General features: G+C 40.7%; 1 protein-coding gene across 3 annotated transcripts in view; it reads left to right on the forward strand.

Moving 5' to 3' along the window:
* Window positions 1-27968, forward strand: part of MEGF10 (multiple EGF like domains 10) — an 85764-nt gene that overhangs the window by 37611 nt on the left and 20185 nt on the right. For all 3 annotated transcript variants that reach the window (XM_064402744.1, XM_064402743.1, XM_064402745.1), the window contains exons 6-13: window positions 2172-2418; window positions 2942-3062; window positions 4905-5041; window positions 7374-7586; window positions 12883-13057; window positions 13864-13984; window positions 16380-16543; window positions 19396-19498. In XM_064402744.1, coding sequence (XP_064258814.1) covers window positions 2172-2418; window positions 2942-3062; window positions 4905-5041; window positions 7374-7586; window positions 12883-13057; window positions 13864-13984; window positions 16380-16543; window positions 19396-19498 — 1281 coding nt within the window. The remainder of the gene's footprint in view (window positions 1-2171; window positions 2419-2941; window positions 3063-4904; window positions 5042-7373; window positions 7587-12882; window positions 13058-13863; window positions 13985-16379; window positions 16544-19395; window positions 19499-27968) is intronic.

Genomic DNA, 27968 nt, shown 5'->3' on the forward strand with positions numbered 1-27968 from the left:
ATTACACATTCTACTCTGTGCAGACATGTTGAAAACGGTGAAAGTTATCATGGCAAAAGGCAATTTGAGAGATGCAGTGTGCTGTAGGCAGCAGTGCGTTGCAAAACTCTTGTAGACCTGTTGTTTGTCCATAAAAATACCCACACATCTTTAAAGAGAGAGGCCAATAATAAGATGGGCTGTTGTTCTTAGCAGCCCAGCAGCACTGCTGGGTGTTTATAATACACAACACTACTTTCTGTTGCTCTCTGTGCTATTGTGTGTAAGTGCTCACAGTATCTCCATTTATGGATGCATGTTCTAGTGACCTATACTGGGAAAAAAAAAAAAAAAACAACCAGCAACCTTAAGGAGCAGATTCTTGAAAAGACCCTAATTCCTTTTTATTAGTGTAGCCTGGGTGAACAGCTCTTACAGCTGAATAATTCCTACCCTGAGGAGCATTCTTGAATTACTTTGCATTAGTCTAGGAAAGTGTGCCTGTTCTCTGCCTGGCTTTTTTGCCCCAGGAGAAGACTGGGGGAACAATGGTTGTCAGTCTCCAAGAGGAGAGCCTGGGCTTACAGTCGCTGCAATTGAAGCTTTCCCATTGTGCTGCTGTTATCAACAGAACATAAAAATAAAATCAGATCATTTGACCATATGATTAACACATTCCTGTTGAACTCCAGGTGACCCTAATCTTCTGGCTCTTTACAAAACTCCTGTGTTTCTTAGGATAAAATTTCTTCCTTAGCACTGAGTTCTTCTTTTGATGCTGAAATACCCTCTGAATGGTTTGCTTATAGGGCTTTAATGGGATGCATTGGGGCAGACAAGAAAAGATGGATTTGAATGATTGTAAAGATGCATTGGATAATCAAATTTGTAACATCCAGATTAAGTTTATCCATGTAGCTGTTAATTTCCTATTGCTTGGTGAAGTGCTTCTTGTGTTTTCTTTTGCCCTATCAGTATATTGCAAGATTGCAAAGGAAATACTTGCAGTTATGTGGACAAGTAGGAATTCTTTGATTTGCCCAAAATCATAAGTGTACCCTGAGCAAGCTTTGCAACTTCCTGGTGGAATTAAGAGAGTTGTTGATGGATTTAGACTACATTTTTTTAGTTAGCAAGGCTTCTCTCTGTAAAGGGAAGCTTATGGCTTGATGATGGAGAGTTATAATGAAGAGTATTTGTGGGGTGCCCAGATGAAGGAAGGAATGATGAATCTGACTCCTTGTTCTCAGAAGGCTAACTTATTATTTTATTATACTATATTATATTAAAGAATACGGAACTATATTATACTAAAGAATACAGCAAAGATACTTACAGAATGCTAAAAAGATAATAATGAAACTCGTGAGTCTCTCCAGAGTCCGACACAGCTTGGCACTGATTGGCCAATAAGTCAAAATAACTCACAGCAGAAACCCAATGAAACAATCACTTGTTGGTAAAAAATGTCCAAACACATTCCAAAGAAACAAAACACAGGAGAAGCAAATGAGATAATGAGTGTTTTCCTTTTTCTCTGAGGCTTCTCAGCTTCCCAGGAGAAAAATCCTGGGCAGAGGTGTCAGTGATGGAGACAGATGGGGAGACTGACTCGGTGATCAGAATCCAATTTTATTGTGGGATAAAAATGCTTATATACTATTTTAGGGAGACTAGTAATGAGTACTACAATGATTAGGTTAAAATCATATATGCAAATGTATTCATATAACATCTTGCTTGCAGAGTTTAATGGGATTTTCTTTTTCTGGTAAACCTGTTTGATTAAATCTTCTTGCTATCTAGATCTAGTTTTCAAAGTTCTGTTTGCTTTTGCCAAGGCATTTTGTCTATCAAATCTCTTATGCAAATAGGGTCCAAAGTACTCACTGTCCCATGCACCCCAACACAAAGGGATTTTTTCAGAAAATATGAATGCCACAGAAGAGTTTGAAGTCATGTTTAGTTTTCAGCCTCATGTTTATAATGTTGTCTTTTCTCAAGAAGAATCAATTGCATAAATCACATAAGAGAAGTCTGATCTTCCTGCCACAATCCTTAAGGGCCAGGAAGGAAATACTAATATTCCCCTGCCATAACTTCTTTCTTGCTGCTGCACGGCCGACTCGCATCACCTCCAGTTCTGTAGCCACAAAAATCCCTGTAAAACTTTTCTCCCTCTGCCCGCCCAGCGTGCGACAGCGACCACTGGGGACCCCACTGCAGCAGCCGCTGCCAGTGCAAGAACGGGGCCCTGTGCAACCCCATCACGGGGGCCTGCCACTGCTCTGCAGGCTTCAAGGGCTGGCGCTGCGAGGAGCGCTGCGACCCCGGCTCCTACGGCAACGACTGCCACCAGAAATGCCAGTGCCAGAACAAAGCCACCTGCGACCATGTCACCGGAGAGTGCCGCTGTCCCCCCGGATACACCGGCGCCTTGTAAGCACTGGCTGTCTTAGTTTTTTTTTTTTGTGTGTGTGTGGCGGGGTTTTGAGGAGTTTAGATGGACTTCTGTTTTGAGCTTGCAGGTTTGGGCAAAGCCATGGTGGTGGAGTGCATTGAGATGTGTGGCCAAGAGGAAAAAAGCCTTGACCCAGATGGGTAAAAAAAAAGGAGAAGCAGAAGTTTCTTCGTGGCCACGGCGGTTTGGCCACGGGTTTGGGAAATGGCATTGTAACATGGAGTCGTTTGGCCTTGATCATTCCAGAGCTGTGTGAGCAGCAGGGAATGAGTGCCAAACTGCATGTAAAGAGATGCCTTGGGGAGGAGTGATTCCTAGAATGCCAGGTCTGTTTCCTTAGATCCGTTGTGTGGGTGCCGCGCAACGCTCGGGGCGCATCTCTCTGCGCCGCGCTGCTCTGTGCTCCACGCTTTTGGCTGGAGGAGCTGATGGTGATAGCAGTGGAAACAGAGCTGTGGCCTGTGGTAACGGGTGTCTGTGCTGTCCCCACCCTGTGCACAGCTGTGAGGACCTGTGTCCCCCCGGGAAGCACGGCCCACAGTGCGAGGAGAGGTGCCCGTGCCAGAACGGAGGAGTCTGCCACCACATCACCGGGGAGTGCTCCTGCCCACCAGGATGGATGGTAAAAAATGCTCTCTGAAACCCCCAAAACCCCCCCAAAACTGCCATATTTGTACATCTCAACGGGGAGAAAAAAAATCCGGGTAGCAAACGAGGATAGCAAATGTGGTCTGCTTGTAGCCAGGAGTAATGAGAAACATATTTTAGCATAAGGGACTGAAATAAAATGCTTGCGAAACCATCTGTTACTGAACGTGCTCCAGTTCTGCACTGCCTTTTTAACTGTATCAGATTCTGGGAAGCAAAAGACTGTGAGTTGTGCTGTGACAAGGCAATATCCTTTAGGTCTTGCCTGGGAGTCATTGGTTTCTGTGTGTAGGTTGATATTATAGGAGATGACACCACTGTGTTTATTTATAGTGGGGTTTGTGCCCACTTTTGTAAGTCCAGTATGCATGGAAAAAAGCCCAAAACCTTTGCCTAGTGTGTTCACTGTTAGGGAGGAGATGGGACATCAGATCTTTGACATTATCTTTAGGTTTTCTTCCCTTGTATCAGAGGGTAGGGAATTAAGACTTGACCTTGGAGCTGCAAATTACCTTCTGTTGCTATCAGGCTGCCTGCTCTGAGTTGGCAAACAATGCAATTGCAAGGTGATCAAGGCCCAAATAAATTTTTTAAGTACATTTGCTGATCATATGGATCATGAGCATTTGATAATATTTTCCATTTAAATGTTCATTTTGTGTGAAAATTCACATTTACTGATCATTTTGTTACCTTGTGATTATATTATACTAAGAATATCCTATGGCAAAGGGCAGTTTTTCACCAGCTAGACAGCATGCTATAAAATATAATCTCTGGTTGTGAGATTGTTCAGCACACCTGACTACCTAGCTTGGAATATGGCCATTTTTACTTTCTATTGTATTTCATGCTGGAAGAGCAAAATTATTGGTCGTGGAATAAAGATGTTTGCCTAAATTCTTGACTGCCTTTATCTGCCTAAACACAGCTACTAAAAATGAGATATAGCACAGGAAGTAGTGAGAAAAACTTTTTACTAGTATATGTGTTAATACATGACTATTTAGACCTTCAAATAATTTTCCATTCCAAGTAATTATTTAAGTATAAGATTTAATTTTAGAACTTTCCGTTTCATGAACCACTATTTTGTCAGTGTAACCCTTTATTTTTTTTTTTTTTTTTTTTTTTTTGTAAGGGAGGTTTAAGGTAGCCAGGTGCAAATTCTGCAGTGCCATATATTAAATGAAGTACCTGGATGTCTTTTGTCTGATGAAATACCTGCAAATACCTTTTTCTTGAAATGGCTTCTTAAAAAGTCTTAGGTTCTGATGTTTCCCTCACCACCCAGGTGCAATTAATTCCAAGGATGTAAAGGGCAGTGCAGAAATTCAAAACCCATTGAAAGGAGAAATAATGCTACTTAAGCTTTTAAGATGTGCTGCTTTAAGTGAAATTGCAAACAGCTTTTTCATTCATCAAAAGAAAACCCCAACTTACCATATAGTAGAATAATTGGGGCATTAGAGCAGCTGCTGATTCTTACACCTCTATTCACTGGAGGGGATTCCTGGGTATATTGATATATAGTATTCCTGGTAAATAAATTAGGAAGTGATTGACATCAGTTAGTCTTTTATGTGTGTTTTCACAGGTGCTTAGAGAGAGTGTTTTTCATGAGTGTTTTACTTCCAGCTTGCAAATCCTAGGAGGTTATTCCTCCAGTGCTCCACATTTAAAGCTGGAGAAGGGTCTGGCATTTCCCAGATCAGCACTGGGAGAGTAATACAGCATGTCCTTGATCTTCCTTCATTTCTTCCTTGTCCTTTCAAGCTGCAGTCCCCACTCTAAGACTTCTCTTCTGCACTCCCAGGGCATGGTCTGTGGTCAGCCTTGTCCTGAGGGTCGGTATGGGAAGAACTGCTCCCAGGAGTGCCAGTGCCACAACGGAGGCACCTGCGACTCAGCGACGGGCCACTGCCACTGCAGCCCAGGCTACACGGGGGAACGGTAAGGAAAACCCATTCCTGCCAGGCTGCTGGGCCTGGAGGGCTCTGCTGCAACAGGGGAGCTTCAGGAGCTGGTAGAAAGAGCAGTGGAAGCCTCTTGAGATGTGATTGAAAGTGCTGATTTTGGTGATGAAGTGTTTGCCGTGTCACTCAGCTGATGCTATGTTGAAAATCCATGTGAAAGAGCACTTGCTGTGAAGGAACTGCTGGGTTTCACTGTTTCCCTGCTGTGCTCTGGCACTTCTTGTGAGCTTTCCTCTCCTTGGAGTGTCCTGCAGAATGGTGCAGCCTGGGCTGGGGTGGAGGGCTGAGGAGGGAGGCTCGTGGGTTTGTGCAGATGTCTGGCACTGGCAGCAGCGAGGGAGGCTCGTTCAATCCCTCTTCAAAGGCTGCAGGCTGGAGAGTTGTCTCCTCCAAATGCTCAGATGAAATGAAACATTTCATTTTGTGATGGCTGTAAGTCAGCTTTGGCAGATTGGAAAGATAGTAGAGTGAGACATCACTTTTGAAGGCAGTGGAAAGCGATGAAAGAACGTTTTCCTGCATGTATTTTAAGCAGCACACAACTCATTTTCAGGATTCAGCAGCAGCCTGATCACTGGGGTCAGTCCAGGGGATCCCTGCCAGCAGCTGTGGGTTTTGTAACCATGTGCACTCCCCACACCAGCCTTCACAGGACGTGGGAAGTGCTCTGCCAGACATAATGTGGAAAAAGACCTCAAGAAGAAGAAGAGAAGCAATTAGCCCAGAGCCATTTGCATGCCAAAGTTATATTTGTGTCTGTGAAGAAACAGTGCAGAAGGTGGTAGATGCATTTAGGCAGACATAGACAGGGGCTTCAGGGAAAATCAGAGTAACCACACAAGTGTCTACGCACTGCTCTGCACTGGTGTTTCTAAAAGTAATTAAATTTTTCGTATTGTAATAATTTAAATCTGACTTTCATCTGAAATGCCTTACAGTTTGCAGCATCTTGATCACTTTTGCAGATCATAGCCTCCCTCTTTTCCTGCAAAAGAGGCTGTATTTTCAATTCTTTCATTTTTTGAGATGGTTCCAAGGGCAGGAAGGAGTCAGTGGCAAGGTTGTAGACCTGGTCCTTATTTAATGCCAGAGAACTGTGTGGGCACTGTCTGAGGTAACCCATACACACCACTTCCAAATAGTTGGTTTTTGCAAGTTAAATATTAAAAAAAAAAAGAAACTTGGTTAAATTTTGTCTACTTTGGCTGAGGTTCCTGGTTGCCATTTGAAGAAAATTCTTGCTCAGCTTTATTTTTATAACTTCATCAGGACACATTGATATAGGGTAATTAGCTCTATTATTATGCTATTAGCTCTACTATTGTGCTACACCTCAGCAGGAAAGAAGATGCTATTGATAAAAAGTTAGGACAGAGTTACAAATACCTTTAAACTTCTGGGTATCCACCTCAGATTGAGAAAAATACTGTAGAAGCATGAAACAAACATGTCTACCCATTTTACTTCAGTTAGAGTGCTTTGCTAATTTATGTTACATTTTGCAGTGCCTTGTATCATGTGTCTTTGAAATTCTCATGTAATGAACCACTAGTGATTCCTGAAAACAAACCAAAACAAAAAAGGCAAATCTATAAGGAAAACAGAAGAAGAAAAAAAAATGAGAAAGAAGTAAAAAGAAATAGAACCATTAATAATGTGTTACATTATCAAGTAGTACTTTTTTAACCCGTAACTTGACTGTCATTCAGAATTTAACAATTCCTTTTTTAGAACAGAGGAAATTCAAAGCTGAAAACATCAAACTCATAGACGAATGAAATTGCTATCCAGAAAATCATCAGTGTATGAGCTGCAAATTTGAGAAGCAGGATACTGAAATTTTATTTTCTAGTAGTCAGGTTAAAAATACAGACTGATCTTTAGGTTAAACAATGTGTTCCATCTGTGAAAATTAAGAAAATTAATCTGTTGGCTAAAGTGTCTTATCTTCTCAAAACTCTGTGAATGAGAGAGGAAAAGTTTGGTGAAGAAGTCTCTTTCTTAAGATATATTTTCCTTAAGTAGCAACAAAAATCATTGCTACTTCCCCATGTGTTTTGAACTCACATCTTTACTGATTTTCATTTTCATTTGTCAGAAAAATGAGATGAAAAGAAGGGGTTTGATCTCCTGAAGGTTTTTCCAAGTTACACAGATTTTTGCTCTTATTTAAATGGTGGCTTTGACCAATAGAAGACATTCCTCATAAACCCAATTTCCTTTAAACCTCCAGAAGCTGCCATTTATGGTAAATACAACAAAATTTTTTGTTTGTTTATTGTATGTTTGGGTTTTCTTTTGCCTCACAGGTGCCAGGATGAGTGCCCAGTGGGGAGCTACGGGCTGCGTTGTGCAGAGACCTGCAAGTGTGTGAATGGTGGGAAGTGCTACCACATCAGTGGTGCCTGCCTCTGTGAGCCAGGCTACACCGGGCAGCACTGTGAAACCAGGCTCTGCCCCGAGGGGATTTATGGCCTCAAGTGTGATAAAAAGTGTCCCTGCCACATGCCCAACACCTGGAGGTAGGCTTTGCACCCTCTACCCTGCTCTGTTTTTTTCCTAAGCAGAACACAAAAACCCAAATATAACCTGAAAAGGGGTATTTCCTGATTTTTCTAATACTTTCATGCAAACTGAAGCAGCTTGTAAGTATTTGGTATTCTCTGACTACAGCAAGAAAAAAAATACCAACCCAAAAGATGCTTTGAATTTTTACTTCCAAGCACATTTGTTCGTAATATTCACTGCTGTGTTTGGTCTCTGACCCATGAAATAAATATTAAGACAAAGCATGACCTTTATCTGTGTTTGCCACCTGAATAAATCATTATATTGTTCCCTGTGAATGGATAAAGTCAGTGCACATGGGCTGCCTCTCACATACTCTGGTTTGCTGTAGATGAGAAATAACTGAATTGAAATCAATGGATGTTTAAAATCTTCTGATCAGGGCATGAGAAGCTTGGACGTTTCTCTCAGTCTCTTTATATAAGAATTTCTGTGGGTGACTTATTTTAGTACAAAACTTCAAAAGCCTTACCTATTGTAAATCTGGGAAAAGTACATTTTTTGTCATTTAAGAGCTTTTTTGAGTGAGCAGGTAAAACCCAATCCCTGGAAATCAAATGACAATAGCTTTCCCATTGGCTTAACTTTTACACATCTCCCCTCATTCAGGAAGTGATGAGCCCTGTTTTATGATTTTTTGTGGATTTTGTCAGCATTTGAGCGTATTGTTATGAAAATATAAAAACTGGTTATTTGCAGACAGAGTTTCACCTGTCAGGGAGGGATGTCAGATGTCAGTTGAGGCGAGCCAGCATATTTATAGAACAATTGTGGACAGCTTTCTCTTGTTACAAAACAGTTCTTCTGATTAGATACTGTGGTCACTATGCCTTCACTTACAGTTAATTGCATTACTAATAACAGTAACTTGGAGAAGGTTTGTGACAACAATCTAAATTTTTGCTCTTGAAAGTAGCTATGAGGGGAATTTACAGGAATTACTGAGTGTCACACAGAATGCTGCTCTATATTAATGTGAGGCACTTTTTCTCATAGACAAAATAAAAACCTGTAGTCAGAATTTAGCAGTGATGTTAAATCCATGCGTGGAAATAGCTGCTCTGTTAATTCTGTGTGAAAAATTATTCAGTGTTTTGTTGGAGTTGTCCAGCACACCTTTTGTTGACAAACTGTGTGAAAGCAAACTGAACAATTTTCCCCTTCCAGTCGTATACTTTTAAAGTTTGTATTTGTGCTTCTGCTCATCCCTGAGCATACCTGCCTGAAATACCTTGAAAAACATACAGAGTTGTTTTGATGTAAAATCAAGCAATTTATTATTTGGGCAGTGTGTTCAGGAATAAATGGCAATATAATGCAGGGTCCTCAGATTAGGCTAGCACACCAAACACTACTGTGTTATGAATTATAGTTAGCTCCTTCCCTACAGAAAATCTGTCTGCAGACTGTTGCAGCAGCCTGGTTTGACAGGAATGCATTGCACTGTATACCATTTCTAATATTACAGGGATTACTTCTGATTCATGTTCCACACAGCTGTTCCTTCATTTATACCACTGGAAGAGACAGCTCGTGGTCAAATCAGATCACAAATGTGCACAAGTAAACAACAGCATTTGGCTGGTTTTTTTTTTTTTGGACATTTCCCCCCCTGAATGACAAATCCAAAGGCACTTAAGAGCATATTTGCCAGAGCATCATGATGTGTGAGAAAAACAAATATTTTAATTGCTTCCCAAGTATGTTTTACATATGTGTAAGCTGGTTCCACTTGGGTCAGGATGTGCCCAAGACCATAAATAACAGGAATCAAGGTAATGGTGTAGAAGACAAAACTCCCTGTGGGCACTTGAGGCTGTTGAGTATCCTTTGAAAATCTTTTTAGAAGACAGTTGTGTCTGGTTGTCCTCAATTCTTGATGTCAGTCAGCCACGAGGCAACTCTTTAGTCATGTCAGGGAATACCCTCAACCCTCTCTTGCCTGCTACAAGTCCTGCACTAATTCATTTAGCAGCAAAGTAATCTCAGGGCATAAAAAAAAAAAAAAAAAAAAAAAAAAAAAAGTTTATTTGTAGAAGGAATTCCACCCCTCTTTGTGTGTCTGTAGGTCTGGGGTTCTCTTTTGGGGGCCCTTGATACCATGACAGCTTTTTTCATCTGGGTGTGATCATGTGTTTAGATATCCTCAAAGAGGAGCTATTCATAGGCTTGGAGCTCTAGGTTATTTGTAATAATCAATACAGAAATGAACAGAAAGGTTAATTTAAAAAAAAAATTGCTTAACTCCAAAAACCACTGCTCTAAAGAAAGTGTATGTAAGTTCAAGAATACAACTGTGTTCTTTTCACATACTTCTCCACGTACACAGTTGAAAAATGCACATTCTTTGTTTTTTATTACTGTTTTATCATTGACAAAAACTGCATCACAACAGCTCTGACAATAATTCCTTACTTGCATTTTGGATAGGCTGAGCTGTAGGGATTCTGCTGCTGCTCTTGGTTGATGGCAGCTCCTGGAGATGAAAGGCAAGCCCTTCCTTGCTCTTGGTTGTACCAGCAGCCTTTATTAAATGCTCTGTAGAGCATAAAAATAGCTATACTTGAGAGATTTTAATCTGTTTGAGGGGCCCAGAGGACAGCAACAGGTAAAAACCTTTTTGTACCAACACCCTTTGCCTGCAGTTAAGATTTATTCATGACATCAGCACTAGTGGGTTTTTTTTTTCCTCTGTCTCATGCCCTTTCTGAGATACCTGTGTAGGATTGATTGCAGTTTTATTAGTGGAATTCATGTTTGGTTCATGTAGTTTGGCTCTGTTTTTAAAGTAAAGATTAGGGCTTTTTAATTTTTTTTCTAATAGGCCTGTATATACAGCTGCAAGAGCTTTTAATGGAAATTTTGTATTTATTCATATTTATGTTTATATTTAATTTTTAGGGTGCTACACAATTTGTGCAAAACACGCAAATGAAGCATATAAAAATCAATATTTTCACCTAAGTCCTTCAAATATATAATATGAACTACCCAGAGTAATTTTTTTTGTCTCTGTACAGTGTAGGGTTGTATTTCCAGCAAGTGTGAACAGACAACCAGGAATAAAAGAGGATATACTGCCAGTATATCTCTCAGCATCTCTTTTTATCCCTACCTTAATATTTAAACATTATTGCCAATTAAGATAACTGCGTGAGAACCCATCAGAAACCTCCAGAAGTGCTTTGGCTTCCTACATCTAATTACAAATCATGGAATACTAATTTCAGCATCAATCGATACGTGGGCAAGGACGCTCACTGGGGGGCACAGAATGTCAATGCCTCTGCCTCATACCCAGTGCTTCCTCATGCCTGTGGGCTCCTCCTCTCCTGGAAAAAGGGGAAAAAAAAAAAAAAAAAGCCCAACAACAAACCACACTTCCAGTCGGGAATTTACAGGATTCTGTGAACGCTGGGATTTTTATTGTAAAGTGCCAGTGCTACTGAATTTACGTTATGAATAGATCCTGGTTCTTATCCTAACAACTATCTAGTTGTGGATTGATTTTTATTTTTTTTTTTTTTAATTTTCCCTGCTCTGTATTGATTGAGAGCTTGGGGTCCTGCAGGAATTTAGGACAGGAGACAAACCTGATTATCTTGCTGCATTGTATGTCTTCATAATTTTGCCTGTGTTTCATATGAGAATAGCTCAATTTTATCTTGTTTCATGGCTGGTATGCACATAACTAACAAATAACCAGGGCTGTTCAGTATGAGCGCCATGAGTTTTGAACCATTTCTGCATGAAAAGGCCTTTCCTCTCACTTTTTATCAACACTGTCAAAGGTGTTTTAATATCCTGAAGACCCACAAATTTTTATGGTGCCACAGCATGCAGATTAAATGTGCAGAAAGCAGAATACATAGTGCTGTTCCAGTTTTTACAATCCATGCCTTCCCTGATTAGCAATGCTTGTTTTCAGCAATTTTAAACTCTTTACTTGGACAAGGGCAGCCCTCAAGTCCAAGAGCAGTTGTAACTAATTTTGTGTTCCTGTGTTACACTGCAGCTCTTTCAAAGATTGCTGCTGTAATCTTACAGCACCTAAAAGTGCAGCAGGTACTTTTTCAGACTTTCAAATGGTCAGAAAAATACTCAGTCTCCAATACACCCCCACACACAAAGTCAGCAAGTCTTGCAGAACCAGGCTCTTGTCATGGGTCATTTAATTTGTCTGGAGGAAGGCTTTTTTTTTTTTTTTTCTGTCCTTCCAGCACTTTTAAAGGAGCTTCACTTCAGTCAGAGGGAGGCAAATATCTCCAAACAGTCTTCCCATTGTAAATATACTGGATTTGGATACTAAGGCTTCCCTTTGGTGAGAATTAAGCAAATGCTTTGTCTGCCAGAGTGCTACAGAGCAGCCCATTGTGTCCCCTCTCCCAGCCTATATATCCTTGCACAGCTGATGATGTCCATTTGTTACCAGGCAGCAGCTGCCTGCGTGGCCCTTCAATGAAACTGCTGTTCCAGGTATAGAGGCAGCTGCTCTGCCACCAGGTATGGCCAGCACAGAGGGGAGATACTCCCCAAAAGGTCACTGCTCTCATGCTATAGCTGGCTTCTGATGATTTTTTGCCATTCTCAGTTGTCCTCTTCCAGACTAATTTAATGAAGAGAATGTTCTTGCTTTGCTGATGGGGTGCTGTGTTTTTATTTCCTGCCATGCTATTTTTCTTGATCATGTTTCTCTGACAATGTGCTGCTGAGCTTCTGCAGGGTTAGGAAGATGGTCCTGTTAGAGTGGGAATGTGACAACAAAAGTTGGGGAATTTAATGGTTTCATCCTCTTAGTATTTGTACCGGTGTATATCTTGTCTTGTGGTAAAAACTGTGTTTCAGCAAGGTTTCTGTTCAAATAGAGAAAAATTACACCCCTTCATTTCTTTCCATATTCTCCCAAAATGCCTGTATGTTGTGTAATGTTACATTTCCTATCTTAATTGGAACATATTTTTATATAAAGACACCAAATTATGGGAAGTAAAATCTTATCTTCATGCAACTCCGCTGCAACAGGGGGGTTGTTTGGGTGGGGTTTTTTTGGTTTGTTTGTTTGTTTGGGGTTTTGGGGGTTTTTCTTCTTTTTTTTTTTTTGGTTGTTTGGGGGTTTTTGGTTGGGTTTTGTGGGGGGCTTTTTTGGGTTTTTTTGGGGTTTTTTTTTGGTCCCGTGGAAAGAAAATAACACTTTATGCCACATTTATTCCTGAATTACTGAGTCAACCTTTCCTCCCCCACCCGTGGCAGCTGTCACCCCATGTCTGGAGAATGCTCCTGCAAGCCAGGCTGGTCTGGGCTGTACTGCAACGAGACGTGTTCCCCGGGCTTCTTCGGCGAGTCGTGTCAGCAGATCTGCAGCTGCCAGAACGGGGCTGACTGCGACAGCGTCACTGGGAAGTGCACCTGTGCCCCTGGATTTAAGGTAAAAGAGGTCTCACTTTCACACTTCCACAGTTTTGGGCCCCAGTTGTGCAACAGATTCTCCAGGGTGCCGCCTCGTCCGCGATGAAAGGGGAGGCGGGGTGTTTGGGTAGCACTGCTTGTGCTGCAGGAGGCTGAAAAATCACCATTTCTGGTGGGTTCTCACTGCTAAAATGAAGGTATTTTTAGAAGGAGAAGTTACTTGCTTTTATGAGATGTTGGTAAGGATGAGGGTGTGCTGTTGAGGTGTAAGTGAAGGCAGAAATGATGGGTTTCAGTCATCAACTCCTCGTGCTCCATCCACAGAAACTCCAGCCAAAAGCACTTCTTTTTATACTTCAGGACAGATTATTCTGCAACTTTTACACACATTTGCTGTTACATGTGCTTTGGATGCTAATCTAACATTTTACAGTATGACTGTTCTTGTGAAAGTAATAACTGAAAACGTCAGCCAAATTAGCTCTTAAAAATATTTTACATACCCACACAATTTACCATTAGACTGCTTTCTTACTGTGCTTTGACTTCATAAAGAGCTTCTTTATTACTGTCTACTGATCCACCTGATCTAACCAGGTGCTATGGGACCTGAGCTCTCAGAGCAAATCACAGAAAACTAATACTTACTTAAAAAGATTTAAAAATATTTCAACAGCATGAAGGTGTCCCTCTCTCCTAAATTAATTTCGTGACAGCCTAGGACATGCATGGGCTGTAGTTTTCCTAGATTTTGTATCACTTGAGTCAGTTGTATTGTCTGAGCCTCCTCAGCTGGTTTTTGGACTCTATTTTTTTATAATTCAGGGTGCATCTTGTGGTATCCCTTGTCTCCCTGGGACATATGGAGTCAACTGCTCCTCTGTGTGCAGCTGCAAAAACGGGGCCACCTGTTCTCCTGTGGATGGCTCTTGTGCCTGCAAAGCAGGTAAGTGGCTCCTCAGATGGATTTTATTTCCCTGTAACCACAGAGTGAAATTGGGTTTTTGCAGCAGAGAAGAGGAAACTTAATGAGAAGCAGACACTTGATGCTTCTGCTGCTCTGGGAGGTGAAAACAAGGAGAGAAAACATGTTCTCTGCTCTGTCAGGAGGTCTGTGGGGTGTACCCTTTATCTGATGTCAGCATTCCTAATCAAAATCATGCAGAATCCCAGAAGGCTTTTGCTGGAATTACATAACTTTTCTATTATTATTTTAATAAATTGTTTTCATTAACTTTTAATAATTTGGTTTTAATTAATCATAGCCAATATGTTGACTGTAAGCAGTGTGTTAGTTTTGAATCACTTTCAGCCACAATTTAGCAAAGTTTGTCATAAGCAGCTGTTGTGGAAAGATTTGGGAAAAGTTACTGAAACTTCAAGTTTTCCTTAGCTAATTTTGATATGCTTCAATGAACAAAGCATGGGAGAGGGATAGAGAGATGTGTTGTTTAAAATGAATACAAGTGCAGAATTTATGGGCTACAAAGACATTTTGCAGAAACCTGAAGATGAGGAATACAACAAGATAACAAAGACTCCATGTATGGATGTTGGAAACTCCCTACCCATGGAAAAGATAATAAACAGAGTAAAAAATACAGACTAATTAGCCTGAGAAGTGAGGAATCAATTACGAATAGAGGATAGAATGCTACGTAATGAAAGAGAATTACATCATTTAGAACGAATGAATAATAATTTCTTTGTCTGCTAAAAATGGATAAATAAGTGAAAAAGTTTCGTGTCTGCATCTGTGTGGAGGCCAGAATTTTGTCAGCCACACACACAGACACACAGAGACCCTGACCAGGAACAAACTAATGCCTGACTTGCTGACACAGAAGAGACAGTGTTAGAGGGCTTTATTTATACCAAGGATTTTGGAGGATTTGGTAACAGTTTGGGTTGAAAGGAACCTTAAAGATCATTTTGTTCCACCCCAGCCATGTCAGGGACACCTTCCCCTGTGCCAGGCTGCTCCAGCCCCAGTGTCCAGCCTGGCCTTGGGCACTGCCAGGGATCCAGGGGCAGCCCCAGCTGCTCTGGGCACCCTGTGCCAGCCCTGCCCACCCTGCCGGGGAACAATTCCCATTCCCAAGATCCCATCTAAACAGAGTTTGCTAGACAGATAGTCACTAAATTTTTCAGGGACCGGCACTGTTAAATCAGTTATGCAGCAAATGTGGAACTTCTACTCTTTTCCAGAGACAGTATGGCTAATTTAACCCTGTTCAGCTTGGTACTGCAAAGCACCTAGGTCGTGAGGATGAAAATATTCCTTGGGCACTGCAGAATCCTAGCTTCCTGTACCCCATGCAGTTTTAATCATAATACAGTGAAAGAGGGCAGCAAAAAGTAAAGTCAAACTGAACCTAGGTGCTTGTCACGTAAACAAAGGAAGATGATAAATCCTGGGAAATCAGTTGAGGGAGAGTGTCTCAATTTCCTAGTCAAATTACAAAAAATCATTTTTTTCCTGAAATGACCCCTAAATTTGAAGTTATCAATGAAGCACGAGGCAGCCTGATTTCTGTGCATGTGTTTTGCACAGCCCATTGATCAGTCTCAGTGCAGAATTATTTTTCCCTCCACTTACTGTAAACAAGGTACAAAATTAGAAACTTGGCCTGTGTCACTGGTGATGGCAATATGTGACTGACTGCCTCACACTGTTCCTCTTGAATCCAATGGATGATCACATTTTAAAAAATCTATTCACATCCCAGTCTATCCAGCCTGCAAACCATTGCTGTCAGGCATGGTCAGTGGTGAATGCTGAATTTTAGAGCTATTTTCCATTACATTCCTTTTTGTATTTGGAGAGAAGTACAGAAACCATCTAAAAGGTCTTCTGTGTTTCCTCAGAGGATCCAGTTTATGCAATACTTTTTTCACTTTTTTTTTTTTTGCTAGGTACATGTTAAAACTGTATTACAGGACGGAGTTGAATGCTGGTGGAGCAATTACGAAAGCAGCAGCCTGAGCCTAGGGAAAATATTCCTAATTATTTTCAGGCTACGCCTTAACACTCTCACTCTCTCACTGTAGTTTAGAGCTTCTCAGTGAAATGTCAAGGTGTCTCTATTTCCATTTCAGATCTTCCATCAGTCTCTTTTGCTCCTTGGCACCCATCTGCAGATGTGTGCTGTGCACAGATGTTACAAGGTGCCCTTCAACACCTTTGTTCAACCTGGACAGGCCCTCAGCTGAAGCAGCTGATAAATCCTGCAGTGAATTTTACCCCAGTATTGCCCATCTCAGAGACACGAAACATCCTCTGAGAGGAATGGGGGAAAAGCTGGTTGATTTCTGACTTTAATCCCTTTTATTTTCGGCAGGTTGGCACGGTGTGGATTGCTCCATAAATTGCCCCAGTGGCACGTGGGGACTGGGCTGTAACCTGACCTGCCAGTGTCTCAATGGAGGGGCTTGCAATGCTCTGGATGGAACCTGTACCTGTGCCCCAGGATGGAGGGGAGAGAAATGTGAGCTCCCTTGCCAGGTACTTCAATAATTCCACTGAACTTTGAGGTTTTGCAGGAGAATATTGGGCAGGAAGGGGCATCTTTCATTTTTTGTCTCCATGGGGATGAGTCCCTGTGGAGCACACAGGATGGGGTGCAGGGTTAGGGGCAGGCACTAAAAATTATTCTAACATTTCTTCATCAAATGCTATCAAACTGCTAGTGTTCAGCTACTTTTAAGTGTAAACAATGAGAGAAAAATACAAAAAATATACCCCAAATCAAATAATCACATTTTAATTTTTTTTCCTTATGTCAGTGTTACAATATGAATAAAGAATTTTCATTCTTTCTCAATCAAAAGTGAGAAGCTACTCTTGCCACCCAGTTCCATGACAGGTCTTTGCTTTTCTGCTGGGTCTTTGGCTCCTACTGTCTCTCAGGCTTTGGAAAATCAGAAATCATTGTGAGGACAGTGGCATGCTCCTTATCAGTTCTGTTCCATCTTGTAGGCTGCAGCTTTGGGGAAATAAAATACGTAAATTCAAATACATAATTTCAGAGGTTTTTAAATTCCAGGTGGATTTGTTTTATTTTGTAACTGTTTGGTTTCAGTTATATTTTATACATTGAAAAGAAAAAGATAAATATTTTATGAAAAGTGAGTTTTTGCAGGGTCCACTGTTTTCAGTGATGGACATCAACTTTCTGGAAAACTTTTAACAAAAGTAATAATTACAATAAACTGCTCTCTGCCCTGCTTTTCCCTTCCCCTGTCAGTTGTTAACTTCTGCAATATATCTGCAGAGCAGGTTGTTGGTTTGATACAACTGCAAAGGAATCACCTAAAGTAAACACACACCCTGTAAATATCACATTTAAGCTTCTTTCAGTTTGGACAAGCTCTACTGAGCAATGACATGATGAGAGTAGCTGAGCTACAGCAGAAAACTGGAAATCACCTCGATTTCAATGAAATTTCTTTCTGCTGAACTGCACTAGGAGCACTCAGGAGTGATTTCTTGGGTCTTTGCTTTTGGTTTTAAGATGAAGCACTCCTGTAGTGAGTAAAGTAGCAAAGAAAATGGAATATATTCTGGAAAGCTGATGGCAGTGCCACCTGTGCAGTGTTTCCAGCAATGCATCTCCATCAGAAGACTGATTTTTCTGTTTCCTCAGGCAGCTTTGTTTATCACTTAGTGCCTGATTCTGAAGGGTGATGAGACCTCCCAAGCTGCATTAGCTCTTCCAAAACTGACATTTAAAAAAGATATGTATAATTTCAGAGCAATTGCATCACTATCCCAAACTTAGTAAAATAATCTTAAAAGTATTTCTGTATCAGGTAGTTCAGCATGCCCAAGCTCTTCCTCTTCCTCTCTCCATCTGAATAAAACAATGTCCATAAGCATTTACCTATTTGAAATGCAAATTCTACTTCAAAATTCCAGAGCAGGGGAATAAACAGAAATTGTTTATTCAAATAATAAATATAATAATTTATTTAAAAATAGTTCAAATACTTCCAGTTGTCTGAAATGTTTTTCATGTCTGGGCAGAGACTTTATTTAGATCAGTGTATTTCAATTTGTTTCAGTAACTTCAGAACATTATTATCACTGCTCAGATTGTTGTTCAAGATTTGAACTGCAGTTTGGACTTCAGTCCAAGTACATAGCAGGCTAAAAATACTGCTTTTCAACAGTATATTTGAGGATTTCCTTTCATTCCAAATCTGATTATATGCAAAGGAAATGCTTAATCTTTTCTTTTTCGGTATATAAAAATGTATTGTTGAGATGAGTGAAAGGCTCCTTACACCGAAGTAATGCAGGATTTTGTTCTACTTTAGGCTTGAAAGACTGGCATTTGAATAGCTAAATCCTGTGGCACTCAGTTGGAATGTATGCATGAACATCAAGGAACAGCAGATTAATTTTCATATAGGTTTTATTCAGATTTTTAATGTGACTGACACCAGTTTTTAGCTTTGAATGTAAATTATTGGGGTTTAAACCGGAAATGGTTTTTTCCTTTTCTGCCTTTGCTGTGGGTAACCCTGAAGTATTACTGTAAATTATACTGGCCTTTTTTTCATGCTCTTTTTTTTCAATTTGATTCTGTGACTTTTTATTCAAGATCAGTTGACTGTTATATTTTTTGTTGTTTGGAGATTGTAAAAAATCTGCTCTTCTCAGTTTCTTGGGTTGATTTTGTGTGAAATCATCCACAAATATGTGTGCTAGCTTCTATGGAAGCAGCAGGAAAAGCAAATTCACATGTTTAGATAAATAATAAATTCACCAACAGAGTGATTTGACTTGTGACTTTAATCTCGTGCTGGTTCAAAAAATATTGCATAGGTAAAAATAAAAGTTTTGTTTTGTGCACTGTTCCACAGCCAAAGATTATCTCTTGTTGATGGAGTATATCTTGTACTGCAGAGAGCAATATTTTTAATCAAGAGAAATGTTTCTAATCAAAAGAAAATGACAGTTTGCTTTATTTATGCAGTGAACCTCACACTGAAGGTATCTTGTAATTTAATGGTTTTCACTCATTTTCTTTAAAATTATGCCTCTGTGTGGTACCCATTTTGACCCATAAGCAGAGATCTCAGAGTTTGATGCAGAAGGGAGACTTAATTGCTTTAGTCTGGAATTTTTCAAGAGGGCATAATTCATTCTTTATCTTCCCCTTCCTAACGAAAGAACGAAAGTGTGGGATGCTGACACGTTCCAAACGCCACAAGCATTTTACGTTAATAACAGCCTGGAGATTCAGGAGAGATCCGTGGCTGCTCTCTGAGGCTGGGCTGACCCTAACTTGTCTCTCCCCTTAGTCCCAGCTGCCATCATCTCCAGGCTGTTGTGTTTTTTTGTTGCCACAGGATGGTACCTACGGCCTGGACTGCGCCGAGCGCTGCGACTGCAGCCACGCGGACGGCTGCCACCCCACCACGGGCTACTGCCGCTGCCTCCCGGGATGGTCAGGTACAGGAGACACCCTTGGGGAGCACAAAAACAGAGCTTCCACCCCAGTGGGACTTGGTGTTGTGGGCAAAGGAAGAGTTGATGGGGTTGGAAGGGCAAAGAGCCCCTGTTCTCTGGCCGCTGTGTCCCTCCTGCGGCTCACGGGTGGGGAAGCTTCCCAGTATGGGAATGGAAATTTTAAAGCTTGGGCACCTCCACTGCACAATTCCTTACAAAAGTGGTGATCAGCTGCAAATATCCAAGGTTGTTCTGGCAGCTTTGGGGTAAAGCATCATGTACAGGAACTCAAGAAGCTTCGTCCAGGCAGCCAAGAAGAGGATGGACCATTGTCCTAACTTGTCAGCCTCCTAACTTGTCTCAAACCAAGACAACTCTGTTGCCATTTCAGTGTCTCAATCTTTTTTTAACTTTCTCTGCAGATATTTCATCCTGTACAAAAATTCTCTCACTACTTTTTTTTTTTTTTTTTAAGGACTATGTCAGTTCAATCATTCACCAAAATTTGTGTTTGCACCCTCTTACCTTCTTGCTTAGTGGAGAGCAAGATTTTTTGAAAACCTGGTGGAACTGTGCAGAAAGACAGCTATCATGAAATGTTCCCTTTATCTCTAGGAGGGAGTTTTAGGTCTCACAAGGATTTGTAAGCTTTAAATTTGGAAGAGCTCTTTGATCTTCTGTAAAGTTTAATTAACACTGTAGGTTTGCCTCCTCTGGGAGCAATCCAGCTGCAATGTTGCAAGGATCACACAGGTCTCACATCACCTGTCTGTGTGGGCTCCTTCCATTTAATAATGAGGAATCAGCATGAAAAGCAAAACTTAAATGAGCAAAGCATGTTTGTTCTCTGAAAATCAGTGATTTGTGTTTTGTGATTTTAGACATATTCTACTCTTCTATAAACTAATGTTTAGCCTGAGTGACTTGTAGGTTCATGACAGAATTGTTTTCTTTTTTTCTATGGTGCTTCTAGAGAAAGTAGGTGGAGGTGAGCTTATAAATCTCCTCAGATAGGTAAAGTCTTACTATTGTTTTTTTTTCCTAAACCTTTATTTTCGTATGCTCTCTCTTCCTAGCTCTGTGGATAGCATCTTGTTTGAAGTACATAATACTTGGTGTCTACAATCCAGGTTGATTAATTGTAGCTGATTACAGCTTACTTGTTGTTTTTTCTACTTTCTGTTCAGATGAACATGACTTTTATGATTATAGGGTGTAGGAAGAAGAAATCTGTAGGGGACACAGATACAGAGGCACAAAGAGTTCCTGCTTTATTCTGGAATACCAAACCTCTCTGTTGTTTACTTATTTTTTCTGTTTATTATCTCTTTGATGAGGCCTGTCTCACCATTTCCTCTCAGTATGAGTGAGAGGAGCTTTAAGAGCCACCACTCACCTAAACCTGAGGCAGCACTTTTTCAGTTCAATTCTCTTCCCACAAACTGCAGTGTGACTTTGCCATCAGCCACTCAGATGCCTCAAGAGTGCAAAAAATAGTAGAAGGTACCTGAGTGAATTATGAAAAAATACTATTAGCCTTATACCAGCTACTGCTGTTTTTCCTGACACTACTTCATGTTTATTTTGGTATGATGCTAATGTCCTCAACTTTCAGGTAGTTTTCAGGTAATTGTGTGTGTGTGTATTTGGACACATTTCCACATACTTACATTTGAATCTTCTCAAAATGTGATCTATGAATTACTAAATGTATTAATCAAAGAATACCCCCCTAAAAGCATGTGAAGAGTTGCTGATGTTAATGGTGCAGGTAGGTAGAGCTGTTCACAAGTCCTAAAGGCACAGCCTGAAATACATCCTGTGAGTCTTCCAAAATTGAGACAGACCAATCAGGGTCAAAATGTGTTAATGAAGGATCCAGGTTAAAACAGGCAGTTTTGAAAGGCCAGATTAAAAATCTAGCAGCATGTTTTATAACAGGTTATAAAAATTACATAGCCAGTGTGATATAACTAACCCAGTGTGACAGAAGCTTCAAGTGCAGCACACGCCTTGACTGTGCTTGGATTCAGGTATGGGAAAGGATAATATATCAGTAATATAGATTATATAATATATAATAAGATGAAGACATAATATAGTAATTTTGTGAAGTCTTCGCCTTTGTTCTTAAAAGGAAAAATACTTCACAAGAAAGAGACTTGAGGCCTAATTATTGATAAAATGGAACCCTCCATCCCTGGATGATGTCACCAGCACAGCATGTGTGTGACAGACTAGTTTTGACATGTTGGTGAAGTCTAGACACACTTTACAACATCCACAGCATAGCTCACTTTATAACTCAGTGTCTGGAAAAATCCTCCTCCCACACTTCGCATGTCAGAGCAATACCCAGAGAGGAATCCAGGCTGTGTGCAGATGCTTATATTTGGAATGATTTAAAAAAAAAAGCAGGGAGTGCTTCAGGAAAGGGCTCTCAAATAGCTGTGCTGTAACAGTGCATTGCAGGAATAGCAGGAGATTGTAGGATTAAGGAGGGAGGTTGTGCACAGAGTTGTGTGGAGAAGCAGGTGGAGGATGTGTGGAAAATGCAGGAGCTTCTAAAATGAAAGAAATTATGTGGCTTGGCTTTTTTTTTTTGTATTGGATTTGTGAAAGTAACCATCACACGTACTAGTTTTGGGTGGGTAATGCTACCTACCTAGTTGAAAAACAAAGAGAGGGAAAACCAGATTTTGGATCAGTTTAATGCTTATCTAACCCAAATGAAGAATTTAATTGTTTAAAACAATTTGTGTTAAACCAGTTTTAAAAAGAAATACATTTTGAGGAAGCTTAAAAATGTGAACTGATTTATTGGTTTTAAGCACAAACAAATCCATGACGCCAAGGTGAACTTCCCAAATGTTTTGATGCCATCAGAATAACACAGACTTTCCAAGAAGGTACTTTAAACACAGCATTTTCCTCAGCCCTGTGAACAGAACAGTTATCTCCACTCTGAAATAGGGAGTTTCATCAGAGGGAACAGTTTATGTAACTTTTCAGAAGCAAGCAAAGGAGTGACACAGTTGTCCCACAAGGCTGGGGAGCAGGAAACTCTGCGTGGGGAGGGTGGGTCAGTGACCTCGGAGTGTGAGGGAGCTCTGGGCTGCTGATGTGGGCACGAGGGCTTGGCCTCAGCCTCCAGACAGAGCTGCAGCTCCCCACCGGGTCAGTAGTGAGATGCTCTACGATTTCGTTTCGTTAATTAGTTTTTAGTTTGTTTTTGAGCATGCCCAGGGTGTTCTCTTTTCCTTAGTAGGTTCTGCTTAGTAGTAAAAGTTCAGTTTTCATTACTGTGTTAAAAGAGTGAAGAAATAGTTAAAATTAACTTTCATCAGATCTGTTTTTATTTGGTGTTGCTGGTTTCAGTTTGGGTTGTGTTTCAAGCTAAACAAAAGCAACTTAGGTTTACAGGACCTCTGTTAGAAATCCTGTGCTCTTTTATAGTTTGCAAAATGTTTTCCCTCTGCAGCAGATTAATTCTGTTTAGGGAAGGAGGAGTTAAGAGTGATGTTTTTTTCCTGGCAGTCTGACCATTCCGTCACGTTCCAGGAGCCACATGACAGGATGGCACAAATGAGAAACATCCGCCCACACAGAGGATGATGTCTGCCCCAAACTCCCTCATCCCTTGACATTTTCACTGTGTCTTATAAATAACTTCTTTTTCATTTGGAGGGAAAATTCTTCTTCATTTCTTAGTAGCCAGAGAATGGAAAAGAGCTGTTAAAATAGAAAACAGAAGAAACACACAGAAAATATACTCTCCTGATGGTAATTCTCCTATTAAATTATACCAAAACTTTGGTATAGTACAAAGGTACATCTAGCAGTTCTCTCCACAAGCAACCAAGCAAGCACCATGATAGTTTCATCCCTTAATCTCATCTGTTCTGCAAGCAGCTGTCAAAATAATTTTCTCCCAGATTTCCTGAAAGATTAGGGGACTCATATTCTTGCAAACAGGGGTTTCGCATTAAAGCATTAATCAATTAAAATTAAGTAAAGCAATATGATTAATTAATTAATTAGAATGGCAAAAGCTTTTTCCCTCCAGACAGTTTGTCAGTGTAATTGCAGTGATGTGGGTGTTGCTGATCACACATCACTGCTCTGCTTCCCCTGGTGCAGCTCTGCTGTACCTTTGCATTTGCGAGGAGATGTCGCGTCAGGGTGGCGCGACATTTGTTACTCTCAAAATCGATTTGAAGGCTATGTGATGCCAGGGATTATGAAATACCACCAGTCTGCTATCTGTACGAAAACAATGGCAGTGGTTTGTGGAAAAGACAGATGCAGTAATACCAGCCCACATTTCACCAGCGGGCAGAGGCGTTCACCCACAGGCTGCAGCAGGAGGGGTGTCGGTGACTTTTTCTGTGCTGGACACCTGCTGGCATTACTCAGCTCACCCATCACCAGATGTGTTGTTTCTGTGTCCTTCCATGTGCCTCTGACAGTATTTCTGAGAGGCACATTTGTTGCTGGATTATAAAGGGGAGGTCTGCCATCTGACACCCACCCTACTGGTGGAAACGCCCAGGTCTGCTGGGAGGCTGCAGCTCTGCCTTCACCCTCAGCTTTCCATGAGTATGCAATTTTCCCTATCCTACAAAGCAAAAAAAAACAGAATTGGAAGGGTTCTGTCATGGGTCTTGCTCACCTCTGGAGCAAAAATGAGCTGCTGCTGTAGCACCAGTGCACCCAAGCCAAGATTCTCTTGTAAAAACATAGTTTACCCTCTACTCCCACCAGTTCTGCCTGGCCTCCTGAAGGATGAGGCCCCATTGTGAGGAATACTCACTAAGCTGCAAAATGAAATTATATCTGAGCACTCTCTTATGATAAATGACAAATCTGGTTTTCAAACTTGGGGAGAGGAGTTCTCCAATAAGAGGTTTTGGCTCCACCCTACATCTGGATTTCACTGTGTCTATACCTCTGTTCCCTATGCACTGTGGTGGATCTTAATGTGGAAGAAATACCACTCTTTTAGAAAAAAAAGTAGCTTTAAACCAGTGATTAGGTGTACCTGTTTTCTGCCTAAAAAAGAAGTTATAAAAGGGAGAAGTCTTATTTGCTGGTTGCTACCTAGGGATTGATAGATAAAAAGAAAGACACTTCAGGAGTGGACAGCAGTATGTAGCAAGAGTATGGCCTTCAGAAGGATACTGCAGGTATATCAAAAGGGATTCTAGCACTAAAATCGGCAGATAAGGATGTCTGCCTTCAAACTCAGATGTCTTTGTTGACAGTCTTTCTAGCTAGCTTCCAACTAAAATTTCCACCCATGTCTCTCCTGTTGCTGCAGGGAAGCAGCTGAAATCTGAACTTCTGCAGAAAAATCTCTGATCCTCTCATTAGCTCCTCAATTTGGGAAATTTAAATTAATTCCTCTGGCTACCTTCAGCAGTGGAGTAAGGTACCACCCTCCCTCAAAGACAGTGAGGGTACTTAAAAATAGTGCCTGTGACATTTTTCACCACCTCCCTTTCTTCGGGCTGCTCATTGTTTGACAGAGAAATTAGGAATGTAATTTTCACTATCAGAAGTTGCAGCTGTCTTTAATAGAAATGTTAGTTTTTCTCAAATATGAAGGGCAAGCTCTTGGAGCATAATAAGAAAGCATCATTAGCTTTAATGACACCAAGATTCCTCCAGCCTTTGAAGGTCTTGTTCCTTCTTTAGTTTGGGCTGCTGCATATCCAGTTTTGCACTGACACGTGGGAAGTGTACCAGTATAGAAATAGTTTTTAATGCTGAGAGGTTATACTGGAAAGTTCCATGTGTGTTAACATAAATTGCACAGCAAATACATGTTCTTTACAAAAAAAAAAATATTCTTCTTAAAGTTTGCCTAACCTTTTATCAGACTAATGGAAACGTAATAAAATGTAAAACAGCACTTACTCCAATTTGCCTGAGAAGATAGTAAGAAATAATTGGTAAATTTTTTTCAAATACTAAAACAATTCAGCTCTGTGTTGATCTGACTCGGGTGGATCACTGAGTTTCAACTTAAAAATACAGCATGGGGAGAGTGCAAATACTCTGCTAGCATGGGCAGGAGGAGTGGTACCCCTGAAGAATTCTTCACTTCATTCATGCAATTACGGATGCTGGGGGAATGCTGATTTGGATGTGAGGCCCCCAGCATAAAGCACTGGGCATTAAATGCACGAGCATTTCTTCAGAGCAGCTTAGCTGAAGTTTATCATGACCATTCAGCTATTGCCTAGCAACTTGTGAAGGCCATCAAAGAGCTCTTTGTCCATAGCTCTGGCAAAAACATTTTCTCGCAGATATCCTTATCAGTATCAGAACCAACATGAAAACTTAATAAAAACAATTTTATTGTGTAAGAGATTAATACTTGCACGAAACTGTGGCAACCATCAACCAGTTGGTAACACTGTTGTAAAAAGCTGAGTCTAATCTTGCTTTGCAAGTTCTAGTAAAAATGCTTCTTTTTCCTGAATAATTTCTGGCTTTTCTATCAAAGCATGGCTTTCTTTGCCAAGATTTCATAAAAAGCATCACTCTGGAAATTAAATTTTTAAATTTCTTTGATCCCTTTAGTATTTCTAAGCTGTTCTTTCTCAAAAATACACATTTTGTTTTTACAACTATAAGATAGGAAGCTCAACTTGTTATTTTTAAGTGCCTTGTGAACTTACCAAAGTAAATAAATAGTGAGTGAGAATGAAAACTATTTTACTAAGTAGAGATGCAGTAAATAACTAAATGATTTTGGCCTTGCTGCATTTGTTCTTTACACTCAGAGGAGTAAAATCGATTTTCCTAATGATCAAGAGTGACTGTAATAAAATTACAGTGAAACAGAGTCGTGTTCAGCAGTCTTCCAGTGTGTTATGTTGTCATCATTGTTACCCAGTGACATGTAGTGCACACTGTTTATTTACTAAGTAGAATTATGCCATTCTTCACTTCCTCATAAGGGATGAGAGTGGGAAATAAAAGGCAGGTTTTTCCAGTTTCCCTAAGGGATGATTTTCCCTGATGTGTACCCACATTGAGGGGAAAAAAAGGAGCCTTTTTTTCCCCCTTATTTTCATTTTTAGTGGTAGTTTCTGGCTGTTTTAAGCCCCGTGGCTCTGTGCAGCATGGGACCCATTGTCTTCCCCATCCCGCCGTGCCCGCATCACCCTCGGACACTCTGCTGTCATAAAGCATCCTCTGTGCACAGATCAAGGCAGTATAATTGAGCCTGGTGTTATTGTATGCCACTGGTCTACATAATCTCAGATAATGCACTTTGGTAGCTCTTGGCAACCACTGGCTTGTTAATAGTGACCATTATACACTGAGCACCGCTGACACCCACTGAGGCTGTGAAAAATGTCTTTTCTGCAGCAGGGTGCACCGAGTGCAGCTATGTGTGGTGTGGCAGATAACCCTCTGAGGTGCTGTGCCTGTGTTCTCACAGACTCAGAGACCCAAACTCTCAAGTTTGGGAACACCCAGGAAAAGCAGCAGCTGGAAGAAGTGGTCTTGTTTCTGGGAAAAGAAAAAATAATTGAAATGCAGTGATGTCATACTGCTCTTGTGCACCAGCATCCCTCAAAATCAACTCTTTAATTTGCTTAAATGGGTTAATGAAAAGTTTGAACCAGACTGCTGAGAAACAAGTCAGCACTGCCTCTCAAATGTGGATGGAGGCAGGAGAACAACACTGTCTAGGCAGGCAGAAAGTGAAAAAGGAGTGATGTAAGCAACCTTTCTGAGAATACATTGTTTTAGGTTAGTACTGATGATCATTGTGCAGTTAGGGCTTTGAGGTGGCCTGTGTACTGTCTGTCAGTATCTGCATTTTTAAAGTCAGGTGTTCTTCTGTCGTGCTGGCACAGGTTGGTGCAATCTGTTGGAAACAAACATTTGATTCTTCAGTCTGTTGATTGTCCTGCAGAGAAAAACAGTTCAAGAGTCTGGAGTTCTACCTTTCCTCTAATTAGAGAGTTGGTTTTTAGATATGGGCAGCTTTGCAAGGCACATGCTGGGGTGTTGAGGAGTCACCTCTTAGTCTGATCTGTCAGCAAACCATGTAATTATTTCTCAAGATTTTTACAAGCAGTAGGTTCTGGCGTTGAAAGTTAAAAGATTTTATTTTTTTCCTTGTCACATGTAAAACTGTTTTGCTTTTTTTAGGATTCTGGCAGCCATTGAACCTGTGGCATATTTTGCTGGAAATACTTACAAAGCAAGACATGCTTGTGGTTGGATCCAGTCCACTTTTCCCTTAGTGGAGGGTTCATTCAGTAGAGTCATTACAATAAAACTTGATTGTTAATGCAAAGTGCTGCAGACACAATACGGTCTGAGTTCCACGGTGGTGCCTGCTGGCATTTAACATGCACAGTGCTTCTTAAAAAAGCAGGGAAATTATATTTAATGCTGCTGCGTTGTGAAGAAAAACGACAATCAAACAAACAAAAGAACCCAGCAA

Source organism: Passer domesticus, chromosome Z (genome assembly GCF_036417665.1).
Source record: "Passer domesticus isolate bPasDom1 chromosome Z, bPasDom1.hap1, whole genome shotgun sequence".
In the NCBI taxonomy this organism is placed as follows: Eukaryota; Metazoa; Chordata; class Aves; order Passeriformes; family Passeridae; genus Passer; species Passer domesticus.